We start from the raw sequence: 22,384 nt of genomic DNA, 5'->3' as shown, positions 1-22,384 counted from the left end.
GACCTGCTGCATACACAGCTCACTGAGTAAGTAAAGGAACACACAGACCTGCTGCATACACAGCTCACTGAGTAAGTAAAGGAACACACAGACCTGCTGCATACACAGCTCACTGAGTAAGTAAAGGAACACACAGACCTGCTGCATACACAGCTCACTGAGTAAGTAAAGGAACACACAGACCTGCTGCATACACAGCTCACTGAGTAAGTAAAGGAACACACAGACCTGCTGCATACACAGCTCACTGAGTAAGTAAAGGAACACACAGACCTGCTGCATACACAGCTCACTGAGTAAGTAAAGGAACACACAGACCTGCTGCATACACAGCTCACTCAGTAAGTAAAGGAACACACAGACCTGCTGCATACACAGCTCACTGAGTAAGTAAAGGAACACACAGACCTGCTGCATACACAGCTCACTGAGTAAGTAAAGGAACACACAGACCTGCTGCATACACAGCTCACTCAGTAAGTAAAGGAACACACAGACCTGCTGCATACACAGCTCACTCAGTAAGTAAAGGAACACACAGACCTGCTGCATACACAGCTCACTCAGTAAGTAAAGGAACACACAGACCTGCTGCATACACAGCTCACTGAGTAAGTAAAGGAACACACAGACCTGCTGCATACACAGCTCACTGAGTAAGTAAAGGAACACACAGACCTGCTGCATACACAGCTCACTGAGTAAGTAAAGGAACACACAGACCTGCTGCATACACAGCTCACTGAGTAAGTAAAGGAACACACAGACCTGCTGCATACACAGCTCACTGAGTAAGTAAAGGAACACACAGACCTGCTGCATACACAGCTCACTGAGTAAGTAAAGGAACACACAGACCTGCTGCATACACAGCTCACTGAGTAAGTAAAGGAACACACAGACCTGCTGCATACACAGCTCACTGAGTAAGTAAAGGAACACACAGACCTGCTGCATACACAGCTCACTGAGTAAGTAAAGGAACACACAGACCTGCTGCATACACAGCTCACTGAGTAAGTAAAGGAACACACAGACCTGCTGCATACACAGCTCACTGAGTAAGTAAAGGAACACACAGACCTGCTGCATACACAGCTCACTGAGTAAGTAAAGGAACACACAGACCTGCTGCATACACAGCTCACTGAGTAAGTAAAGGAACACACAGACCTGCTGCATACACAGCTCACTGAGTAAGTAAAGGAACACACAGACCTGCTGCATACACAGCTCACTGAGTAAGTAAAGGAACACACAGACCTGCTGCATACACAGCTCACTGAGTAAGTAAAGGAACACACAGACCTGCTGCATACACAGCTCACTGAGTAAGTAAAGGAACACACAGACCTGCTGCATACACAGCTCACTGAGTAAGTAAAGGAACACACAGACCTGCTGCATACACAGCTCACTGAGTAAGTAAAGGAACACACAGACCTGCTGCATACACAGCTCACTGAGTAAGTAAAGGAACACACAGACCTGCTGCATACACAGCTCACTGAGTAAGTAAAGGAACACACAGACCTGCTGCATACACAGCTCACTGAGTAAGTAAAGGAACACACAGACCTGCTGCATACACAGCTCACTGAGTAAGTAAAGGAACACACAGACCTGCTGCATACACAGCTCACTGAGTAAGTGAAGTAACACTGGAAAAAAACATTGTATAGACAATGAAATCTTTTGTTCGTTCATGTCTCTCACCTGTCGGCTACGTTCCATGAACAAAAAATTCACTAACTACTTCACAGAAAAGCTGGGGTGGAGCTAGGGAGTATAAACAAGTGTGCCAGAGGGAATGTTGTGATGTACTGTCATTCTTAGGAATGAAAAAAAAAAAAACAGAGGGAGAAACTAGCTGACAAAAGCAAAAACTTCAGCAAAATAAAACCATGCTACTGAAATAATTTAGTCACCTATTTTGTTAATTTGGGAATGTCAGATATTCTTTGTGTCATATCTAACAGTGTGAAAAGCAAAACATTTTGGTTAGCACAGCAAACAGACCATTACTTAAAGGAAAAAGTAACAACAGACTACTTTTTTTTTAAATATATCTAGAAAGTGAATGTGTGGTTATCAGTAAGATAAAATAACTTATGGTGTGTGACTTCATGTTCACTACCCCAATTTAACACATAAATGAGTGCATTTCATAAAAATAATTAATCCAGAAACTGTGCATCTTCTGCACTCTACAGTAATAATCCAGACATTATGTCTCATACTTACAGGCCCTACAATTTCCTCCAGTCAGTTTCTATACACACTACATTCCAGCTACTCTGTTTTTTAGGTAAATATGGTCAGACAGCACGATCCTATTGTTTCCTTGGTTAGGAGTTTTCTGTACAATTATTTCTACCAATTATGCTACACAGATAATAAAACAGTGTTTAAATACTTAGACAGACAGACAACTAAGCAATTAAGGATTTATCCTTCTACACCCAGAATGCAATATATTATTTTATAATCATCTTAGCATTGGGCTTAAATAGTTTTATGGTTTATTTTGTAAGATAATAACACTTACATCAAGCATGGAAAGGATTTAATGCAACACATACACAACAAGGAGTTCCTATGATATGGGGAACCAGACTCACCTCAATTCTCCATATAACGACACCAGGAGTGCTGGAGTTGACTGATTTGAAGGCATTGCTTACAGCTGCCATGGTTAGATCTTCTGATGCAGGATAGTCTTCAGCGGGAGGTAGTTAACTGCTGTAAAGGGAATTATATAAAATAACTTTTACATGTATCCATCTTCGTAAGTAATAATCATTTTTGTGAGCAAATGCAAAACAGAAGCAAAAGAGGAATATGACCTACCAGTAAAATTAAAGCAAATTCATTTAAAGAGTATGAGTAAATCTGGTTAATTTCATGACATAATTGCTCTAGGATCAAAGGATAAAAAGGGAAAAAGCCTCACCTCAGGCTTTGTGCCCACTGAGTGGCGCACAGCTACAGTTATCCCACTCCACAAGGGGGGATCCACCTTGGATCCTGGGAACTACCGCCCCATCAGTCTGATGAGCCTGATCTGCAAGGCCATGGAACGCATTATTATGGAACTTATAAACAAAGACATTGGCAACCTTAAAACACTGGACCCCACCCAGTTTGGGTTCGTGAAGGGCCGATCTTGTCTCCTGAACCTTATTTGCTTCTTTGAATCAGTCTCCAGAGCCGTGGACGAGGGTAAGGCAGTCCACACAGCCTATCTGGATCTCGCCAAGGCCTTTGACACCATCCCCCATTCTGGAATCATAGATAAACTTACTAAGCTGGGCATTAATCCCTATGTCACTCGATGGGTTGCCAACTGGCTTACTGACAGAACCCACACTATAAAAGTAGCTGACTCCAAATCCAGCTCCAGACAAGTGACAAGTGGAGTACCTCAGGGTTCAGTCCTGGGACCTCTCTTATTTGGCATCTACTTTTCTGAAGTACAGCCCAACACTAAGGGACTCTGGTTAACAAAGTTCACAGATGACTGCAAACTGGAGCCATTATTGAATCCCCAAATGATGTGGATACTCTACAAAAGGGCCTTACAGAAACAGATGCTTGGTGCCAGAGCCATGGGCTCAAGCTCAATGCCAAGAAATGTATAGTTATCCCCTTTGGGAAAAAACATGTACCTGTGAATTATCACATAGGTGGCAGTACACAAAACACCGAAAGGATGATAAGAGACTTAGGGACACAGGTGGACAGTGGTCTCACCTTCAATAACCACATCGCCACAACAGTCAGGAAATCCTTCTATGTGGCACACCTCATAACTAAGGGTTTTTCATCCAGAAAAAAGGAGGTTATTGTCCCACTGTACTCATCCCTCATTAGACCCATTATAGAATACAACGCCCCATTTGGTATGTACCTCTCAAGACATCTGCAACAACTGGAAAGGCCGGAGAAATACCTCACTAAAAGAATCACAGGCCTAAAGCAGATGCCCTATGCTGACCACTTAAAAAACTCCAGCTATACTCTGTTGCATATCGTCTACTCTGAGGCGATCTCTGCTTAACATACAAGGCCATGTCAAACTCAGAGCTGTTGGACATGCTACACTTAAAGAAATCCCAATCCCTCAGAGCCACACGCTCCAGGGATCTAAATCTTGTTATCACAATAAACAAAACATGCTGGAGGGATAAGTTCCTGACCCAGAGACTCCCCAGACTCTGGAATAGACTGCCCATACATGTCAAGCAGAGCACCTCTTTGGCCCTCTTCAAAAGGAACCTTGATGATTGGATGGGAGAAAGGAAATTCACCCCGGAGATCATGTCAGTCGCCCTGCTAGACAGGGGTCCAGGGAAGTAAATAGTGTGGGAAGAAATAGCCAGGGAATTGTTATGGCTAGGCTTGTATAGGCCCTAGGGCCGACAGTCTAGTACCAACCTATGAACCTATGAGCTACCTATCAAAACTGCTTTACTGTGCAAGTTGCCAAATTGAGAATTATACGTACACATATTTGTTCATGAACATGGAAAAATATAAATACACACACACACACACACACACACACACACACACACACACACATACTCACATAAGTTGTGTGTGTGTGTGTGTGTGTGTGTGTGTGTGTGTGTGTGTGTGTGTGTGTGTGTGTGTGTGTCTGTGTGTACTTCAAGGCATGAAGGCTTGAGTCAAACACACTGAAAAGCTTGCTTTGAACCAAGCTTAACACTTTTAAGTGTGGATAAGTCTACCTGGAGGCCTAATGCAGACTGCTAGAATAATTTTGTATTAGTTCATTAGTGAAGAGGAAGAGAAAATCTGAACTGTACAAATCAAAGTTGTTTAGGTATTGTTTAGACTCAGATGTCATAAAACTTAGATTCTTCAGAAAGAAAAGGCATTGTAACTTTATTACTTTACAGGACTGCTTCTTACAGGGGAATGTGTGTGTGTGTGTGTGTGTGTGTGTGTGTGTGTGTGTGTGTGTGTGTGTGTGTGTGTGTGTGTGTGTGTGTGTGTGTGTGTGTGTATGTATGTATGTGTGTCTGTGCGCACGCACGCATGTGTGTGTGTGCGTGCGCGTGTGCGTGTCTGCTTGTGTGTGTGTATGTGTGAGTGAGTAAATCTATTGAATCTTAGGAAAGGGGGAAAACTGTGAAATTAAATGAGGAACATATGATTAGGGAAGCCCTGTGTAGTGTATAGTTGCAAAAAGACTCAAAACAGACTGCAATTCACCAGTAACGAGAAACATAGGCACAGCTAGGTGAATTTGCTCTCCTTAGCACCCCATCAACCCTAACTTGAGGACCAAAAAGAAAAAGAGAGAGAGATCCTTTGGCTATGCATCAATGAATGCAGTTACTGTATTGGCACTCAATTGCCAGGTTATCTTAGGTGACAACACACACCCTAACAACTTGTGCAAAGGGCTACTGCCCTCTTCTCCCTGTCATAGCTGTGGTACTACCCAGGAAAGATGCCACATTAATACCAAAATACAGTCATACTTTCTGTTATCAGGAACCTGTTGATATACTTCAAAGGCCATATTTTGACCCTAATCATAACAACATTGAAAATGCATAACCACTGGAATATGTATTAATTCCACAATGTTATCACTTCATAGTGTTCTCCTACTTCAAGCTATACTGATCTTGGAATTAGTACACAGCAGCAGGGATATGGGAGCACAACCCAACAATGGGGGGTACAGGGGAAGCACATTTGTAAAAATTATGTAAAGGTATAACAGAGAGATTCAGGATTCAGTGCTCTTCATTTAAATCACAGTTTATTTATTTATTTATTTTGAAGTGTCAAGGTTCAGAGGATCAGTTCTCATTCTTCTGATAGAAAACAATTCTTACCTTTTCTTTTCCTTTTACCAAGTGAAAGTAAAGACAAGGTACAATCCTTATCAAATTGGTGGAGAATTTGGGCATTTTGGAAAATACTGTGATGCCTGTGAGCACCACTGCAATAGTCCTTGCAAAATGAAAGAATTATTTAAAGTCTTGTTGCAAAACCTGAAATAGTAAAGACAGAGGAGAAGAGTCTGAATCTGTTGTGGGAGGTGGGGGATATACTTAGGTGGTTCTGTTTTGAACAGGTATTCCCTATCTGCTTTCAAGCATCAAAGCATAGTACATCAGCCAATTCACACAAAAATGGCTACCAACTAATTGTGCTGAACTATTCCTGTTAAGCCTTGAGCATAGTAGTCAAAAGAGAAAAAAATGTCTGGTAACTAAGTAGGCATGCCTGGTGGCCCCATTTTACACACCAGATTACCATATGTTGAAAATGAAAATGTTAGTTCAACTTGGGGTAAATATCACCATGCAGGCTCAGAAAATTCATGTCCAGACCTTTTCAGTAAAGTAGCCAACATGGTTATATATGCATGATGTTCATAGCTGGAAAGTAATTCAGCCTGATGAGTAGTGGAACTGATAGTTGTGTAAACCTTCCCGCAAAAGTCACTTGGTGTGGTCCAGAGATAGGATGAATTAGATTACTCTAACAACAGTGGCAGATTATAATAGGGGCAATACAGGCAGTCACCACTTTGGGGGGGCACCCCCCCCCCCCGGTGATGGCCAGAAAAAAACATTTTTTGAAAGTTTCCTTATATTCATCATGAAAGACAATTGATTTCAGTTACATTTGTGTGCTGAACATAACATATGATCAACTGCTTGCTAAAAAAGTAAATCTTTCTTTAAAAAACAGTGTTAAAGGAGAGCCACAAGTATTTACCTTTATGTACTCTTGCTGCCTGTCATTTACACTTGCACAGAATGACCCAGTAAAAAAAGTTAGTTTACCTTTCGTTACTGTGAGCATGGTTCCTTGGCCCCAGTAATGGAACAAAGTAATCACAGCATTTTGAGTTTATCGAGTATTACAAAAACTATAGAAGCTCAACAAAACACATTTATTTGAAATGGAGTTGTTGCACCCACCACTGCCAAACCAAGCTTTTCTGCAATCACTGGGATATGGCAGGTTTTAAAAATAAAATGCAGAAGTGCAGCAACTGCTGAGCTGGTGTATTTATGTAGTGTGATGAACACAGCCATCCCTCTACCCATGGAACCAAGGACATTACCTCCCCATACACTCTTTCTCCCCTAACAAGAACACTTTATATGAAACTCAATATTTCTTCTTCTAATAGTAGAGAAATGTTAAGTTTAAAAGTATTATATTTCCAATAACCAAATTTTGGATCATACACTTAAAGTTACAAAAGTGGTCTCCTTATTTCAGGTTAACCAATTATTCAATTATTTAATGCATTGCAATACACATGTACAGATTCATGTATATGTATGTATGCAGTAAGGGACACTTGCCATTGGGGCCCAGTATGGGCCCAGTAGCTACTTGGTGGGGCACATGAAGACAAAAAAGTGTAAAAGATACATGCCTTACTTTAAATTAGATTTTTTTAAAAAGAGGGGATAGCTCTGTTGTGGATGAAAGCAATCAAACCTCTTTATTTGTTCCATTTAAAGTTTGGCATTAAAGGTTAATGTGCATTCACATGAGATAAAGTAGAATATTTATTTTAATATGTGAGCAGAGGCAACTACCTCACTTGGGGATAGCTGTGCTGTGTAGGAAAGTGAATTACCCTCTTATTTGCTCTGTTTAAAGTCTGTTATTAAGGGTTAATGTGCATCTGTATGAAATAAATTGGAGTATTTAAATACTGACCAGTCCTTATGTGAAAATAATTTGAAACAGTCCGCAATTTTGCAGAATGTTATTGCCTTTGCCTAAAATTTTTGATCCGCAACTTAACCTCTTATTGTTTATCCAGCTTACAATCTGGTTTTACAGGAACAGTGTGTATTTATATATGAAATAAACTGGAATATTTACTCTGTCGAGCTATTTCTATGAAACCAAGTTGAAACAGTTCATGACTTTGCAGAATGTTCCTAACTTTGTCTCATATTTTTAGTCTGTGTTTTATAAAATTTGAGTGTGTTTTTTTAACCAAATCATTGTGGGTTGCAGTTGTTAAGTGGGTAAGGATGCTGGCTGTGGATGAAAGCAACCTACTATCTTGTCATTTGCTCAGCTTACATTTTGGCTTTACCAAACTAGTGTGCATTTGTATGAAATAATCTTTGGCACAATTTGTATTAATATAAGTTGAAATAGTCCTGGATTTTGCAGAATGTCCCCTGACTTTTTCTCATTTTGCTCTGTTCCTCATAAATTGTGGTTTTCTGACTAATTATTGATCATTGCAGACTCTAAATAATGACAAACATTTGGGTTTCAGACTTTATATTCTTCAGAAAATGCATGCTAATGCAAACACTTTTATTCGAACAACTCTATGTACATCAATATTTAAATATCTGTCCCCAATTTTGGACTTTTGACACTAATTTTTTTATTTTTTTGGCTTGGTCCTGATTCTTGATCTAAGAGGTTGATAGCCATTTGCATTTATCACAGGCAAGGAGATGCACATGGCAATGTGGTTATAACTGCTGTTTGGGTGGGGAATGTCTGTGGATGAAAGTTACTTAAGTACTTGTTATTTGATCAGTGTATACCGTCTAGCTTAGCAGGACTAGAGTGTAATTATCTGAAATAAGTTGGAATACCTGGGCCACTATGTAACTGTATGAAACAAACTTGAAATACATTATTATGTCCATAATTATTACTTTAACTGCAATCAGGCATCTGAGGTGTACACAGTAAACAATGGGGCTATAATTGTTGAGTATGGGGACTGTCTGTGGATGAGAATGGTTTACCATGCTGCCATGATCAATTTAAACAGGCATTAGGCTTGCCTTGCATTTCTGTAAAGCAGGTCGGAACACTACTGTGGCCATTTTTTTATCTCAATTAGACATTTGAGGTATACACAGTTAAGTCACTGTAATTGATAGGTATGGACTTTGGTGAACTTTAATGACAGATGTTTTAAGGTCCTAAATCGGGAAGATGAATCCAAATGAACATGCATGGTCTCTCCCCACCAAAAAAATGTGTGGGGGGGCCATGGCTTGAAAAACATCTAGAACCCAAGGTACTCTTAATCTGCCCCATCTCACAATCTTTGGGGACATGATAAGTCTTGTGCACTTCTGCAGAGATATTCTGAGTAAAGTGACTGACACCCTCAAAATTACTTTCCCAGTTACTCACTGTACAAGAACTGGCAAAAAATATGTTTGAAAAATAAAACCAAACTGGAGATTGGTAATTTTAAGCCAGAATATGTGCTGCCAGTATATGGAAAGGAACTAACAGACATGTTTATTATGCTGTATATTAGTGCTTCTTTATATTGTTTAATGTGATATCATACAGGATACTGTGAATTTTGTGTCACTATAGAAGTTCTAAATGTCTGCAAAAGAAGTCAGTGTATAGAACCTCTTTGACTCTGCCAGTGTGTGACTCTCATCTGTAATCAGATTGATAGCAAGAACCTACTTGATTGTTGTATCTTTCGGCTTTTCCCGGTTAGGGGTCACCACAGCGGAACTCCGGTCCGCTAATGATTGGCAGTAGATTTTTATGTACTGAGTTGCCAGCTCTGATGCACAACCTTCAACGAAGGTACACCCATTCATGCATGTCTCCACACAGAAGACGCTTTAGCTGAGAATCGAACAGGACAACGTCTTACTGTGAGGCAACAACGCTACCGCAGCACCACCACCACAGTTAAGAACCTACTTGATTATAGAAACAAATTAGCTGTAGTGTAATTATACAGAGACAAGAAAGACTACCCTGCCGGTAAACATACATTTAGTAATGAGTATGGGGAGATCACACACTGTGCATTGGGTGCAACCTAATTGGCATTTAAGAAAATTTTAGCAAAATATTCTCCTTACTTTCCTGACATGTGGCACTGGTAACTGTAATATGTGTATATATAAACAAATACATATATATATATATATATATATATATATATATATATATATATATATATATATATATACACACACACACACACACACATATATATATATATATATATGTATATATATGTATGTAAGTGTGTGTGTGTGTGTATATGTGTGCAAATGGGAAAGACTATCCTACTTATCATCATCAATCCCCTTTTTCCCCGTTTTCTACATGGGTTGGGGTCTTTTACCAAATGCTGCTACCTCTCTCTATTCAGTGCCATTCTCCAACCTTCTTCAACAGTTAGGCATGACTGTCATAGATATTTTCTGTTTGTGTCTTTTGGCTTTTCCTGGTTAGGGGTCGCCACAGCGGAACTCCGGTCTACTAATGATTGGCAGTAGAGTTTTACGTGCTGGCTTGCCGGGCCTAATGCACAACCTTCAACGAAGGAACGCCCATTCACACATGTCGCCACACAGAAGACGCTCTAACTGAGAATATTTTCTAATACAATCCATTAATCTCTTTGCTGGACATCCTCATTTCCGCTTGTCTTCTTTCTCTCTGCCCCTTTCACCAAATTATCTCCTGCTCTCTTGCATATGTGTCTGAACCACCAGAGTCTGTTTTGTTTGACCTTCTTTGCAATTGCAGCTGCTTTGCCTTCTGCTCTAATGTCATCATACCTTTGGCTGTCCCACAGTGTATATCCAACCACTCATGTCAGTGACTTCATCTCCATCACATCTAGCTTCCTCACTGCCCAGATTTCTGTACCAAACAAAAGTACTGGTCACACCACTGTTTTGTATTCCTTACATTTCAACTTCTTTGGCATTCTTCTATCACACACCAACCCTCCCCCCCCCCCCACTCTGTGCCGGTTGGTTGCAGCACCTGTAATTCTGTCTTTGACCTCTTTATTCTAATACCCTCTCAAATATCTGAAGCTGATGACCTGTTCTACTATTATCCCTTCTATCTCAGTTTTCAGATTCATATTATTTTCCTCATTTACTGTCAAGATAGCCAGCTTGTCTGTACTCGGTTTCATCCTATGTGCATTTGGTTTGCATTCCATTCCCCTATCTTTTGCTGAAACTCCTGTCCAGAGTCCGCTTGTAATGCCACATTGTCTGCATAGAGCTGCTTTGCTGATTTGTCACCTGCAACCTTGCCAATGTAGTCCATCACCAGTATAAATGGCAGTGGACTCAGAGCTGAACCCTGATGCATGTTCACTACCACTGGGAACCCTTCTCTGAGTCCAAACACAGTTTGTACTTGTGTTGTTAGTTTCTTGTACATAGCCTACACTAATCCTACCAATGTTTCTGGTACTTTGAACCATTGTAGGATTGCCCAGTTCAGTTTTCTTCAGCCCCATGTCATATGCTTTCTCCAAGTCTAGGAATGCCCATTTGGACTCTTTCCTCATTGCTAGCCTCTTTTTAACTATCTGTCTCACTGTAAACATTGGGTCAGTTGTGTTGTATCCTGATCTGAATCCGGACTACTCATCTCCCATGTTACTTTCTACTACTCTGCATATTGTATTATCAGTCACCGCCTCCAGCACTATCATGCTCTATGACAGGAATTTGATACCACTATACTGTCCACAGTTGTGAACACCCCCTTTGTTCTTCTACACTGACACTAATATGCATATCTTCTAGTCATCTGAGATATGCCTTTCTCTTCATACTGCTATGAGTACCACCTGGAGCTATTTCTCACCTAACTCACCCAATATCTTGATTATATCTTCTGTGACCTCATCTGAGCCTGCTGCTTTCCCTTATTTCATTTTCCTTAGTGCTGTTCTTACTTATTCTCGGGTAGATTCTTCTTCCTGTTTCATTGTAGGTTGTGTATAGGGCTGTAAAGCATCTATATATTTTTTTTTCATTCAGAAGCCGCTGGAGGTACTCCTTCCATCTGCCTTTTATGTCCTGTGGACTAGTGAAAAGGTTTTCTTATTGGCATCCCTTATAAATGCTGTCTGCTGCATATTAGCTTTATCTTTCTGTCTTTGCCTTGCAATCTGCTAAAGTTTCATTATGCTATCTGATGAGTCACTTTCCAGAAGTTGGCAGAGTGCCGCTGATGCCTTGTTATTTGCTATTGCATCTCCTCTCTTAGCCTCTTTGTTAGTCAACCAGTATTCCTTCTTAGCCAGGTCCATCTTTTTCTATCTCCCACTTTCTCCTGTACTCCCACTTTCTTTTGATAATTTCCTGGACATCTGTATTCCACTAATTTGGTTGGCATAATGGTTAAGTTCTTAACCTCACAGATAAAAGGTACAATGTTTGATTCTGACCTCTGATTATTGGCTAGGCCTGTAATAGACTGCTAGCCTAGTATGAACCAATGAACCAATTATGTACCTTATTTCCATACTAGGCTCAGCTCCATACCTGCTCTGTTGTCCTCACACATGCTGGTTTGAGATGCTGCTATTCTTCTTTGGCTCCCCCTGTTTCCTGTTCTTCCTGAGGTTCTAGAGCTGTGAGTATTTCCTTTGATGTGTATGCTTTTGCTCCAGCCAATTTCCAGGTCTTCACACTAGTCTCTGTTGGCCTTAAAGCTTTCCCTAATCACTACATACAGTTCCAAGATGGCTTTAATCTGAAAGCCAGATTGTACAGAGCTCTCCCAATCTGAAAAAGAAACCTGATGTAAAATAACCACTGAAAGCTGACAATTTGGTAAAAATGTAGTTCATGGTTTGTCACGTCACATTACTGCCTGGTTGTCAGTAAAGAAGAAATCAGAGAAAATAACGATAAAATTAACTAGAAAAGGAGAAGAAGAAAGGAAAAAAAAACCCGCTGGGGAAGAGCCTTGCAGCTGTTCTGCAAAAAGCAGTTCAGGTTTTAGCATTAGTACAGGAGATAGCTTCTAGTCATTTACAAGAAAAAATATATCAAATGCAGTCATAGATGTTTTAAGTAAGGGAGACACAGGGGGATATATACAGTCAAATGACAAAATGCTGGAAAGAACACAAGAAACTTTACGTAGCTATTCAGATGAGCTGATAAAATTGGAGAAATTAGAGGATGAAATGAAGGAAAGATTGGCTGAATACGAATCTTCTCAAGAACTATTTAAAAAAATAGTAGAGCTAGAAGACAGAGCGAGATTTTCTGCTTTAACAGAGAAGGCTCTGCTTCGTTGCAGCCACCAGTGGCTTATTCTGTGGGATAAATCTTTCTCCAAGGATGACTTTGTGATCTCTGACTTTACCCCAATATTCTTTCCTTACTAGGAGGAGGTCTGTCCGAGTTGCATTTTGGCCAGTCTTGTTTGTGATCTTGTGACTGTCTGCTTTACTGAACCCTGCCTTGGTTACCATGAAGCTATTGGCCAGAGAGAAGTCTAGAATGACCTCACTGTGGACCCAGCTAGTTCTCATATCTTGTTCTGTTTGCCCTGACGTGAGCATTCAGTTCCTCCATTGTCAACACCAACATGCATTGTCCTGCTTTATTTAGTAGGTTTTGCAACTGCTGCCTGAATGCAGTGTTTTCAATATGGCCAAAATACATTTAATACGTACACACTTCAGGGGAATGTGGCCTGTTTGGCATGTAGGACAATTACAGGAAAATATTATTTTTGTATACATGACATGTGGTACTGGAGAACAAGCAGAAAATAAGGACTTGACTAATGATGAAATGGGTTCACTACCCCGTTTACAATGGTATCATCCTAATAAGGACAAAAAAACAGCCATGGGTGCTAGCTGAAGCATATCAGTGGGAGATGCTGTACCTAGACATAATATGGAGATAGGGAAGGTCATCCTGCTATGATTGTCTTTCAGATAAATTTCCCCAAACTTATGAATACTCAAGACAGTGTGCATGAACACAAGGATATACCTAGGAAGGGGGGCTCCATTCCCTATTTACACTACTTAGAGGCAACAGACAAATTCATGCATAGAGTGACAAAAAGAAGGGAGAAGGTTGCTAATCTGTTCTTGGTACCCTAGATATATAATAATTTGTTTCTGAAATTACAAAATACAAACCAGGAGAACCACTGTTTGGTATGTGTAAAGAATTTCTTCTACCAGTCTCTACAAGTTTTACTGCAGTAGGATTGTTTTTTCATGGTATTGAAATTATCAGATAGCCATGTATTCACTGGTCATTTTGGGGCAGAGAAGATACAGAAAAAGCCACTGGGCAGGTTCTTTTGGACTTGAATCTTTGCGGTAGTAGAATAGAGGTGAGTCTCATACCCGTATTCTTCTCTATAGAAACATAGCTGTCTTCTGCTAATAAACATACTTATAACAGAAGCTCCATTTCAAGGCTAGCAATAGACCTGATAGTACCCCTACCTAAGTCAGGTAGGAACACCAGTACATACTCATTATCTTACGCTATGCCATCAGATAGCCAGAAGGCATTGTCATGGGAAGAGCCAATGTTAATGTCATTGCATATTGTTGACATGACTTTGGATCTGACTAGGAGTTCCTCAATCTTCTATTTAATCAAGAAGCTCCTTTTATGTCTCCATGATGGCAACCCCATGATGCATGCTACTTTTTAAATAAATAAGAGCTTCTGTATATCACTCACAGAGAGATACCTTAGTGTAACAGTTCCATAAGACAGTAAATACAATGTTTCATATAGCCACTGACCAAGAAGGGAAAGGCTGAGATCAATTGTTTGTTTGTTCATTTCTGAATGGTGATACTGACACATATCATGGGCCTTAACACCTTGCACCCAGGATAGCTGCCCCTTTCTCCCCACCTTAGCTACCCCTCTGGTGTGATCCACCACTAAGACAGGAATAATAGTCAAAGAATCACTTTCTGTCAACCAAAGAAAGGAGGTTGAGTTTATCAGTAAAAATAAAGTTGCTTTTCTTCCTTTCCAGGATGTCTAAAACAATAAACCATGACACTGTGACATAACCAGGTTAAAAACTGAAGCTCTGTCTTCACTGGGTTCCTGAGACCAAAGGTAAAAAAGTTGTTACGAAAGTAAAAATGAGATGCCAGTGAGTGAACTAACCCCACAGCACTTTTACTCAAGCCTGATGGAAGCATAGATTTTGCAATGATTTGAAGCAGATGAATTCTGTCTCTCATATTAATGCCTACCAAATGCCACAGGTTGATAAACTAACAGAGAGGTTGGGTCCTGGCCATTGTCTCATATCCTTGGACCTAGTAAATGGGTACTGGAGTGTGCCTCTCACATAGATGGCAAAGAAAAAGAACATGATTTCTATAATGGAAAAACTATTCCATATTTAGTCTTCCCATATAAGTTATATAAGGCCTCTGCAACATTTTAAAGGTCAACTGACAAGTTCCTTTAGACACATAGACATTATGGAGTTGCAGACTTAAATTATGTGATTATATACATTCAAGATTGGGTTCTCTCATCTACAAAATCTTCAGGCAGTACTCATCTGTTTTAGAGAGTTGTCCAAGAGTATCACTGACCTGGAAGCATCATGTGCCTCAGTACATTATGAATATGGTCCAGGAGAAGCCACAAGTGATAAAGATGACTCTAAAGATAGTCTCAGATGGTGACCAAACCCAAATAAGGACATTATTGGACCGGACTGTTTGCTGACAGTGGTTGATATTCCATTTTGCAATCTCAGCAATTCATCTCATGAACCTGCTTTAAAAGGATGGACTTGACAAAGGAGACGAGATATGGTATTTTCTTTGGTGTATGCAAGCTTTTATGTGCACAGAGTCCTGGTAACACCTAACTTTAACCAGGAGATTATTGTCCAGATGAACACTTTGCATGTTGGTTTGAGGACTGTGTTGTCTCAAATGGCTGAAACTGAAGAGCACCCTCTTTTGTATCTAAGCAGAAAGTTGTACATTGTGGAGACATAATGCCCCATTTTCAAATGGTAATGTCTAGACATCCAGTGGAACATGAAAACTATGTATTATTTTCTCCTAGGCTGGAACTTCTAACTTGTTAACATCCATGGTCCTTTGAAATGGTTCAGTCACCACTGCTGGGTTTTGTACACTTTTGCACAATGGCTGTATCAGACCATGGCAACATCAATAGTCTCTCTCTCTTGTCTCCGTCTCACCCTCTTTCATTACTAATTCTCTGCATTCAGTACTGGGGAGTGATGCATGTGGCATGTGTGAGGGAGAAACTGAGAACCTGAAAATCTTGCTGTGGTCCAGGCTAAAAACAGTTAAAAGGAAGTGGTTTTTGGATACTAAATATGGAGCACATGATCCTCCTGGCCTGCAGAGCTGTTAAAACTACAATCATTTTTTATCAGCTTAATTCACCGTAAGAGCTGAAGAGAAGGACCTGAAGGTGTATACAATAAGATTGTCTGTGTCTTTGTTGAGAGGGTCTGTCCTCTTCAGAAAACTAAAGTATTCTGCCTTTGTTACTTGAGAACTGCATAGGGGAAGGGTCATGTCTGTGGCCGACATATTTCCCTTTTTGGAAAGGGGTCAACATTGTAAAACTAAGTGAGGAATCTCAAAGAGGTGAAGCCACACCTAGACTGAAATACTTCACAAGCATTGCTCTTTTTCTGCATTTAAGTTTGAGTCATAGAGACTGTGTAAATAACAGAGATGTTTATCTTGTTTCCAAGAAATTTCCTCTGTGCAGTGTGGATTGCAGTCTTTGAGGCAGGGTACCAGCCTAGTCACAGTGCATAGAAAGAGACATACATATACACAACTGTCTGTAAACCTAATGATAACAACGGATGGGTTTGTGACACCAGTAGCAACAGTAACATTTTGCTTTTAGTCATGTCATGTCATAATGAATGCATTTGAAACCACGTCTTCAGATTGATACAACAAATCAATGAGGGCAGTGCTGAGAATTGCAGATATTGCAGAAAGGAAGCAGCCACTTAATAATTTACTTATTTATTTTAAGTTTTTAACCGGGTGGGTAGACTGGTCCTAAGACCATTTCCAGCTATGACCTAGGCCAAAAGGCAAGGCAGTGTACATAAACATTGCACAAGAATATTATAACAGGAGATTATATATGTACATAATGACACAATGAAATATTCAGCTGGTGCTTCAAAAAAGAAAAAAGCACTTTAGACAAAGGAAATACTTAGTCTAAGTACAGTGGTAAACACACTAAAATATACAGTCTTCCTTTCATAAAATAAATACAGAATTATGCAGTCAGATTAGGAATATATATTTGTAGACTTATACTATGATATTAAAATAACTTCCATATACCTGGGTAAATTAGGGCCAATACAACTGAAGTGATAGGAGTGCTGATCTCACTGAACTCTGAGATGTTTATACTGCATAGTTTCATTTGCATTTGCTCACTTCAGTAAGATGCTCTTCCAGTTGAGGTTTAAAGCTTTTGAGATCAGATGCTAATCTGATGTCTTCTGGAATGTTGCTCCAACAAGTAGGTGCAATTTTACAAAAGCATTTCAGTAATAGTTAGTTTAAATGATGGTCTTACCAGCTGCAGTTGCTCTAAGTGAGTTGGATACTTCTTGGATTTGTAGTAGATTTTTAAGTGGAGGACAGTCTTCTTCTTTTTCCTTCGGCTTTTTCCCGGTTAGGGGTCACCACAGCGGATCACTGTCCGCTCATGATTGTCAGTGGAGTTTTACGGTGTCGAGTTGCCAGCCCGGTGCCCAACCTTCCACAGAAGGCACACACATGCACACACTCACACCTAAGGCCAATTTAGAGTGCCCAATCCACCTACAGCATGTCTTTGGGATGTGGGAGGAAACCGGAGCACCTGGAGGAAACCCACGCAACCACAGGGAGGACATGCAGACTCCGCACAGAAGGCACCCCAGCCAAGGATCGAACCGGAGAACCTCTTGCTGTGAGGTGGCAATGCTAACCGCTGCATCACCGCAGCCGCCCTTTAAGTGGGGGACAGTAGTTATCAAAAAGTTACAAAAAATAAAGTGAAAAACTATTTGGCAATGACAAATGTGTGGTTACACATTATATAATTGTTCAGTTGTGCTCTCATCTGTCTACATGATGTCCTTCCATATCACTGTTTTAGTATTCATAATCTGCAGGATCTTCCGCCAAGGATAGCCCAACTTCTAGTCAGTATACCAAAGCCTTTAATACTTATAGGTGTTGTACATCACACATACGCTACCTGCGCAAGGCGTGGGGCATAAAGGGGGGGTTTCTTTTTTTTTTTTAGTGCTGACGGGTTCATGTCATCCAGAAAGGGAAAATGTCAGTGTGGGAGGCAAATTTCACAAAAAGACAATCATTTCCAGTGTCTTTTCTGTTCTGGGTGCTTCCACGACTGTACAGAGTGTTCTGTGGTGTTGCTCTGAAGGACCTGAGATGTATCTTCCTGGACTACATGAAAAGAGACATGGAGGAGCTCTCTCATCTTGTAGCCCAGGCAGGTATGACCCTAGCCCTGAGTAGCATTCTGCCATCACCCAGAATGATACCACAGTACAAGGACAAAATGATTGACTTCAACAATTGGCTAAGCTTCTGGTGTCATTCTAAGGGAATCCAGTATCTGTCAGCTTGGGATGACATGGTTGACAGACCACAATGCTTTGCCACAGATGGCCTGCACATGTTGCCCCTGGGATTCCGGATGCTGGCTAAGGCTCTTGCTGCCCCTATAGTGCCTTTTTAGGCAAGGTTCAAATGACAAATTCCCCACTGTAACAGGATCAGGCAAGCAAAAACTGAGGGTAATGCTACTCAATGCTAGAAGTCTAAATCTCAAAATGCACTCACTCGAGGCGCTCCTTAAAATGGAGAACATCGATATCTGTGCAGTGACTGAGACCTGGTTCAAGGCTCCAGAGAGCACCCCTGCACTACCAGGCTATAACTCATACCACACTTTTTGGCCATGTAACCTGCACCGAAACACCAAAGGCGGAGGTGTGTCCATATTCATTAAGGATATCCACACCTCCAGGCTAGTTGCTCAGCATAATGCATCTGAGGTTATCCAACTGCAACTAACTCTGGGCAAAACTGCAATCCAAATTGTAGCTTGTTACAGATCCCCCACCATGCCCCAGGATTCCCACTCCTCTTTTCTTGATGTGCTGGAAAATATTAGGGTTCAACAAAACACCCTAATAATGGGCGACTTCAACTACCCCATCATTAACTGGGAAAACTACTCGTGTACCAACTCCTTAGCTCAACGCTTTCTGGGATTCATAAACTCCAATGCCCTGGATCAACTTATCCACACCCCCACCAGGGGCAACAATATCCTAGACCTAGTCATTACCAACATGAGTGACCAGTGTTCCACACCTGAAGTCAACTCCTCATAGGTCCGATCCAACCATAAGCTAATCACCCTTGATATCCACATCCCGCCCCCGCCCCCCATTAAGGAAACCACTGTAAAAAAATTCTCCAAACCCAACCTTATGCTTCTTAAGACAGAAGTGGTGAACTTCATGACACCCATGCAGATGAATCCTACACAAAAGCACTCTATAAGCACTTACATGAGTGCATGGATCGTGCTATCCCAAACAGAACCAAGACACTACCCTCCAAAAAAAGGAAGCCAATCTGGTGGTCCCCTGCCATAAACACACTGTACAACAGAAGGAAGAAACTGTTGCAAAAGAGAATAAAATCCCATGAGTGGAGGAGCTCCCTGGTCAGCCTCAGTAAAAAGCTGAGATCCCTTATAAGATCCTCCAAAGCTAGCTACAAAAACAAAATCACCACTAATTCTAAGGACAACCACAAAGCATTCTATAGCTATGTCAAGAATCTCAATGGCAACAACCAGATCTGCAGTGAGTTACAGTACAACGGCAAGAAAATTACAGAACCAACTGATATTGCCAACATCCTGGCAGATAGGTTCAGTGCTAACTTTACACCCCCTCACCCCCTAAAGGGCCCATATCTATACAGGAAGAATGCAAAGTCCCTGTAATCACAACTACGCAGGTAAAAGCTGCACTCTCTAAAGCCAAAAACACAGCATCCATGGGACTGGACAACATCCCAGGCTGCGTTTTACACGAAATTCAGAACAAACTGGCTCTGCACTTAAGCACCACGTTCAATAATAGCCTCACATCAGGCTTTGTGCCCACTGAATGGTGCACAGCAACAGTTATCCCACTCCACAAAGGGGGGGCCACCACTGATCCCGAGAACTATCGACCTATTAGCCTGACGAGTCTGGCCTGCAAGGCCATGGAACGTATTATCATGGAACTCATAAACAAAGACATTGGTAACCTCCAAACTCTGGATCCCACCCAGTTCAGATTTGTGAAAGGCAGATCATGCCTCCTGAACCTGATTGACTTCTTTGAGGCAGTCACCAAAGCCGTAGATAAGGGTAAGGTGGTTCACACAGCCTATCTTGACCTCGCCAAGGCTTTCGACACCATCCCCCATTCTGGAATTATAGCTAAACTCACTAAACTAGGCATAAATCCCTACGTCACAAGATGGGTTGCCAACTGGCTCACTGACAGAACCCACACTGTAAAAGTTGCAGACTCCAAATCTGACCTCAAAGCAGTGACAAGTGGAGTACCACAGGGTTCCATCCTGGGACCTCTCCTGTTTGGTATCTACTTATCTGAAGTACAGGCTAACACAGAAGGCCTCTGGCTAAAGAAGTTCGCAGATGACTGCAAACTAGGAGCCATAGTCAAGTCCCCATATGATGTGGACATCCTACAGAAGGGCCACGCTGAGACAGATGCCTGGTGTCAGAGCCATGGCCTCAAGCTCAATGCCAAAAAGTGCAGTGTCAACCCCTTTGGTAAAAACTCTGTACCCATGAACTACCACATAGGCAGCAATCTACTTAACATTGAATGTGTGATAAGAGACCTTGGGACCCAGATGGACAGCAGTCTCTCCTTTGATAGTCACATCACCACAGTAGTCAGGAAGTCCTTCTATGTGGCACATCTCATCACAAAAGGGTTCTCATCCAGGAAAAAAGAGGTCATTGTTCCCCTCTACTTGACACTCATTAGACCCATTATAGAGTACAATGCCCCTTTTGGAATGTACCTCACAAGGAATCTGCAGCAGCTGGAAAGGCCACAGAAGTACCTCACAAAGAGGATTAATGGCCTCAAACAAATGCCCTACACTGACCGTCTCAAAAAACTCCAGCTTTACTCCGTAGCATATCGCCTACTCTGAGGTGATCTCTGCCTAACATATAAACCTATGTCAAACCCAGAGCTGTTGGACATGCTACACCTAAAGAAATCCCAAGCCCTCCAAGCTACACGCTCTAGGGACCTAAACCTTGTCACCACAATAAACAGGACATGCTGGAGGGATAGATTCCTGTCCCAGAGACTTCCCATACTCTGGAACAGGCTACCCATCTATGTCAAGCAAAGTTCTTCATTAGCACTCTTCAAGAAAAATCTTGATGAGTGGATGGGAAATAGGAAATACACCCCGGGGATCACTTCTGTGTCTGCTTGATAGTGGCACAGGAAAATAACTTTATTGGGTGGCGTACGCCAGGGAGCCTTGTTGGCTAGGATTATGTAAGCCCTTGGGCCGATAGCCTAGTACCTACCTATGAACCTATGAACCTATCTGCCAGGCTCTTATCCCGAAGACCCCACATAGTCATCTCTCTTCTTTATCTATTTACCTTGAAAACCAACTGTTGGCTCAAAGTGCTATAGCAGAGTCGTCCCATTCCAAGAGTCAGCCATCTGCCAAGAAAAAGGCAGAAAAACTTAGGTCGGATATGGGTGCTGTCCAGCACCCCGAGACATCTCTCTCTCAGGACCAGTGAAAGCCCAGGGGATTATCCACTGGTAACCTCAGATTCCTCTGCCATGACCCCATTGGAGGCCAGTATGGATCTGACTTCTTACATGTCCTCAGAGGCTTTATAAATGTCTGCTCCTGATGTTGAAGGGGAACCTCAGCTGATTATATGCAAGGGACTGAGGGGGATTCCATAGATCTTAGTAAGGAAGGAGATCCGGACTACACTTATTGAATGTTACTGGGTTTCTGACCTTCCAAAGATGTTTTGTGTGGATGTCCCCTGTAGTTAAGGACCTCCAATGTGAATGTCAGTATTTTACTCAGGGGTTATTTAATGCTTGAATGGTTTTAAAGCCTCCTCAAGAGGTGCCTTTGTGTTCCCCTGACTGGTCTTCCACTCCTCTTAAAAGACCCAGGGAACTAAATTCTTTAGATGAGGATATGTATTCTGGAGAAGAGTCCCTGATTTACTCTTCTCAAATCCCTCCCCCCTGGACTATGGTTCAGAGGAAGAAGATTCTATTAGTCCAGATTCCCCTTTAGAGGAACTCTCCTTTTGGGATACTGTTGTGTGCATGATGGATTTTTTTTAGTGAGATTCTTCTGAAGTCTCTGACATTCAGATAAGGTATTATGAGCTTCTCCAGATGGAGTCGCCTAAGCCATCATCTGTTT

The 22,384-nt window shown here is 41.4% G+C and overlaps 1 protein-coding gene across 1 annotated transcript in view; it reads right to left on the bottom strand.

Annotated features, from left to right (window-relative positions):
* The window catches only part of AVIL (advillin), a 456,785-nt gene that overhangs the window by 283,744 nt on the left and 150,657 nt on the right, over positions 1-22,384 (bottom strand). The window contains exon 2 of the mRNA XM_044083463.1: positions 2,622-2,742. Within this exon, the coding sequence (XP_043939398.1) occupies positions 2,622-2,693 (72 nt within the window). The 5' untranslated portion in view covers positions 2,694-2,742. The remainder of the gene's footprint in view (positions 1-2,621; positions 2,743-22,384) is intronic.

Source organism: Protopterus annectens, chromosome 9.part0 (assembly GCF_019279795.1).
Source record: "Protopterus annectens isolate FY-2018-M chromosome 9.part0, PAN1.0, whole genome shotgun sequence".
Classification (NCBI taxonomy): Eukaryota; Metazoa; Chordata; order Ceratodontiformes; family Protopteridae; genus Protopterus; species Protopterus annectens.
Note: the sequence above shows the minus strand (reverse complement) of the source record. Positions and strands in the feature narration are given on the sequence as shown.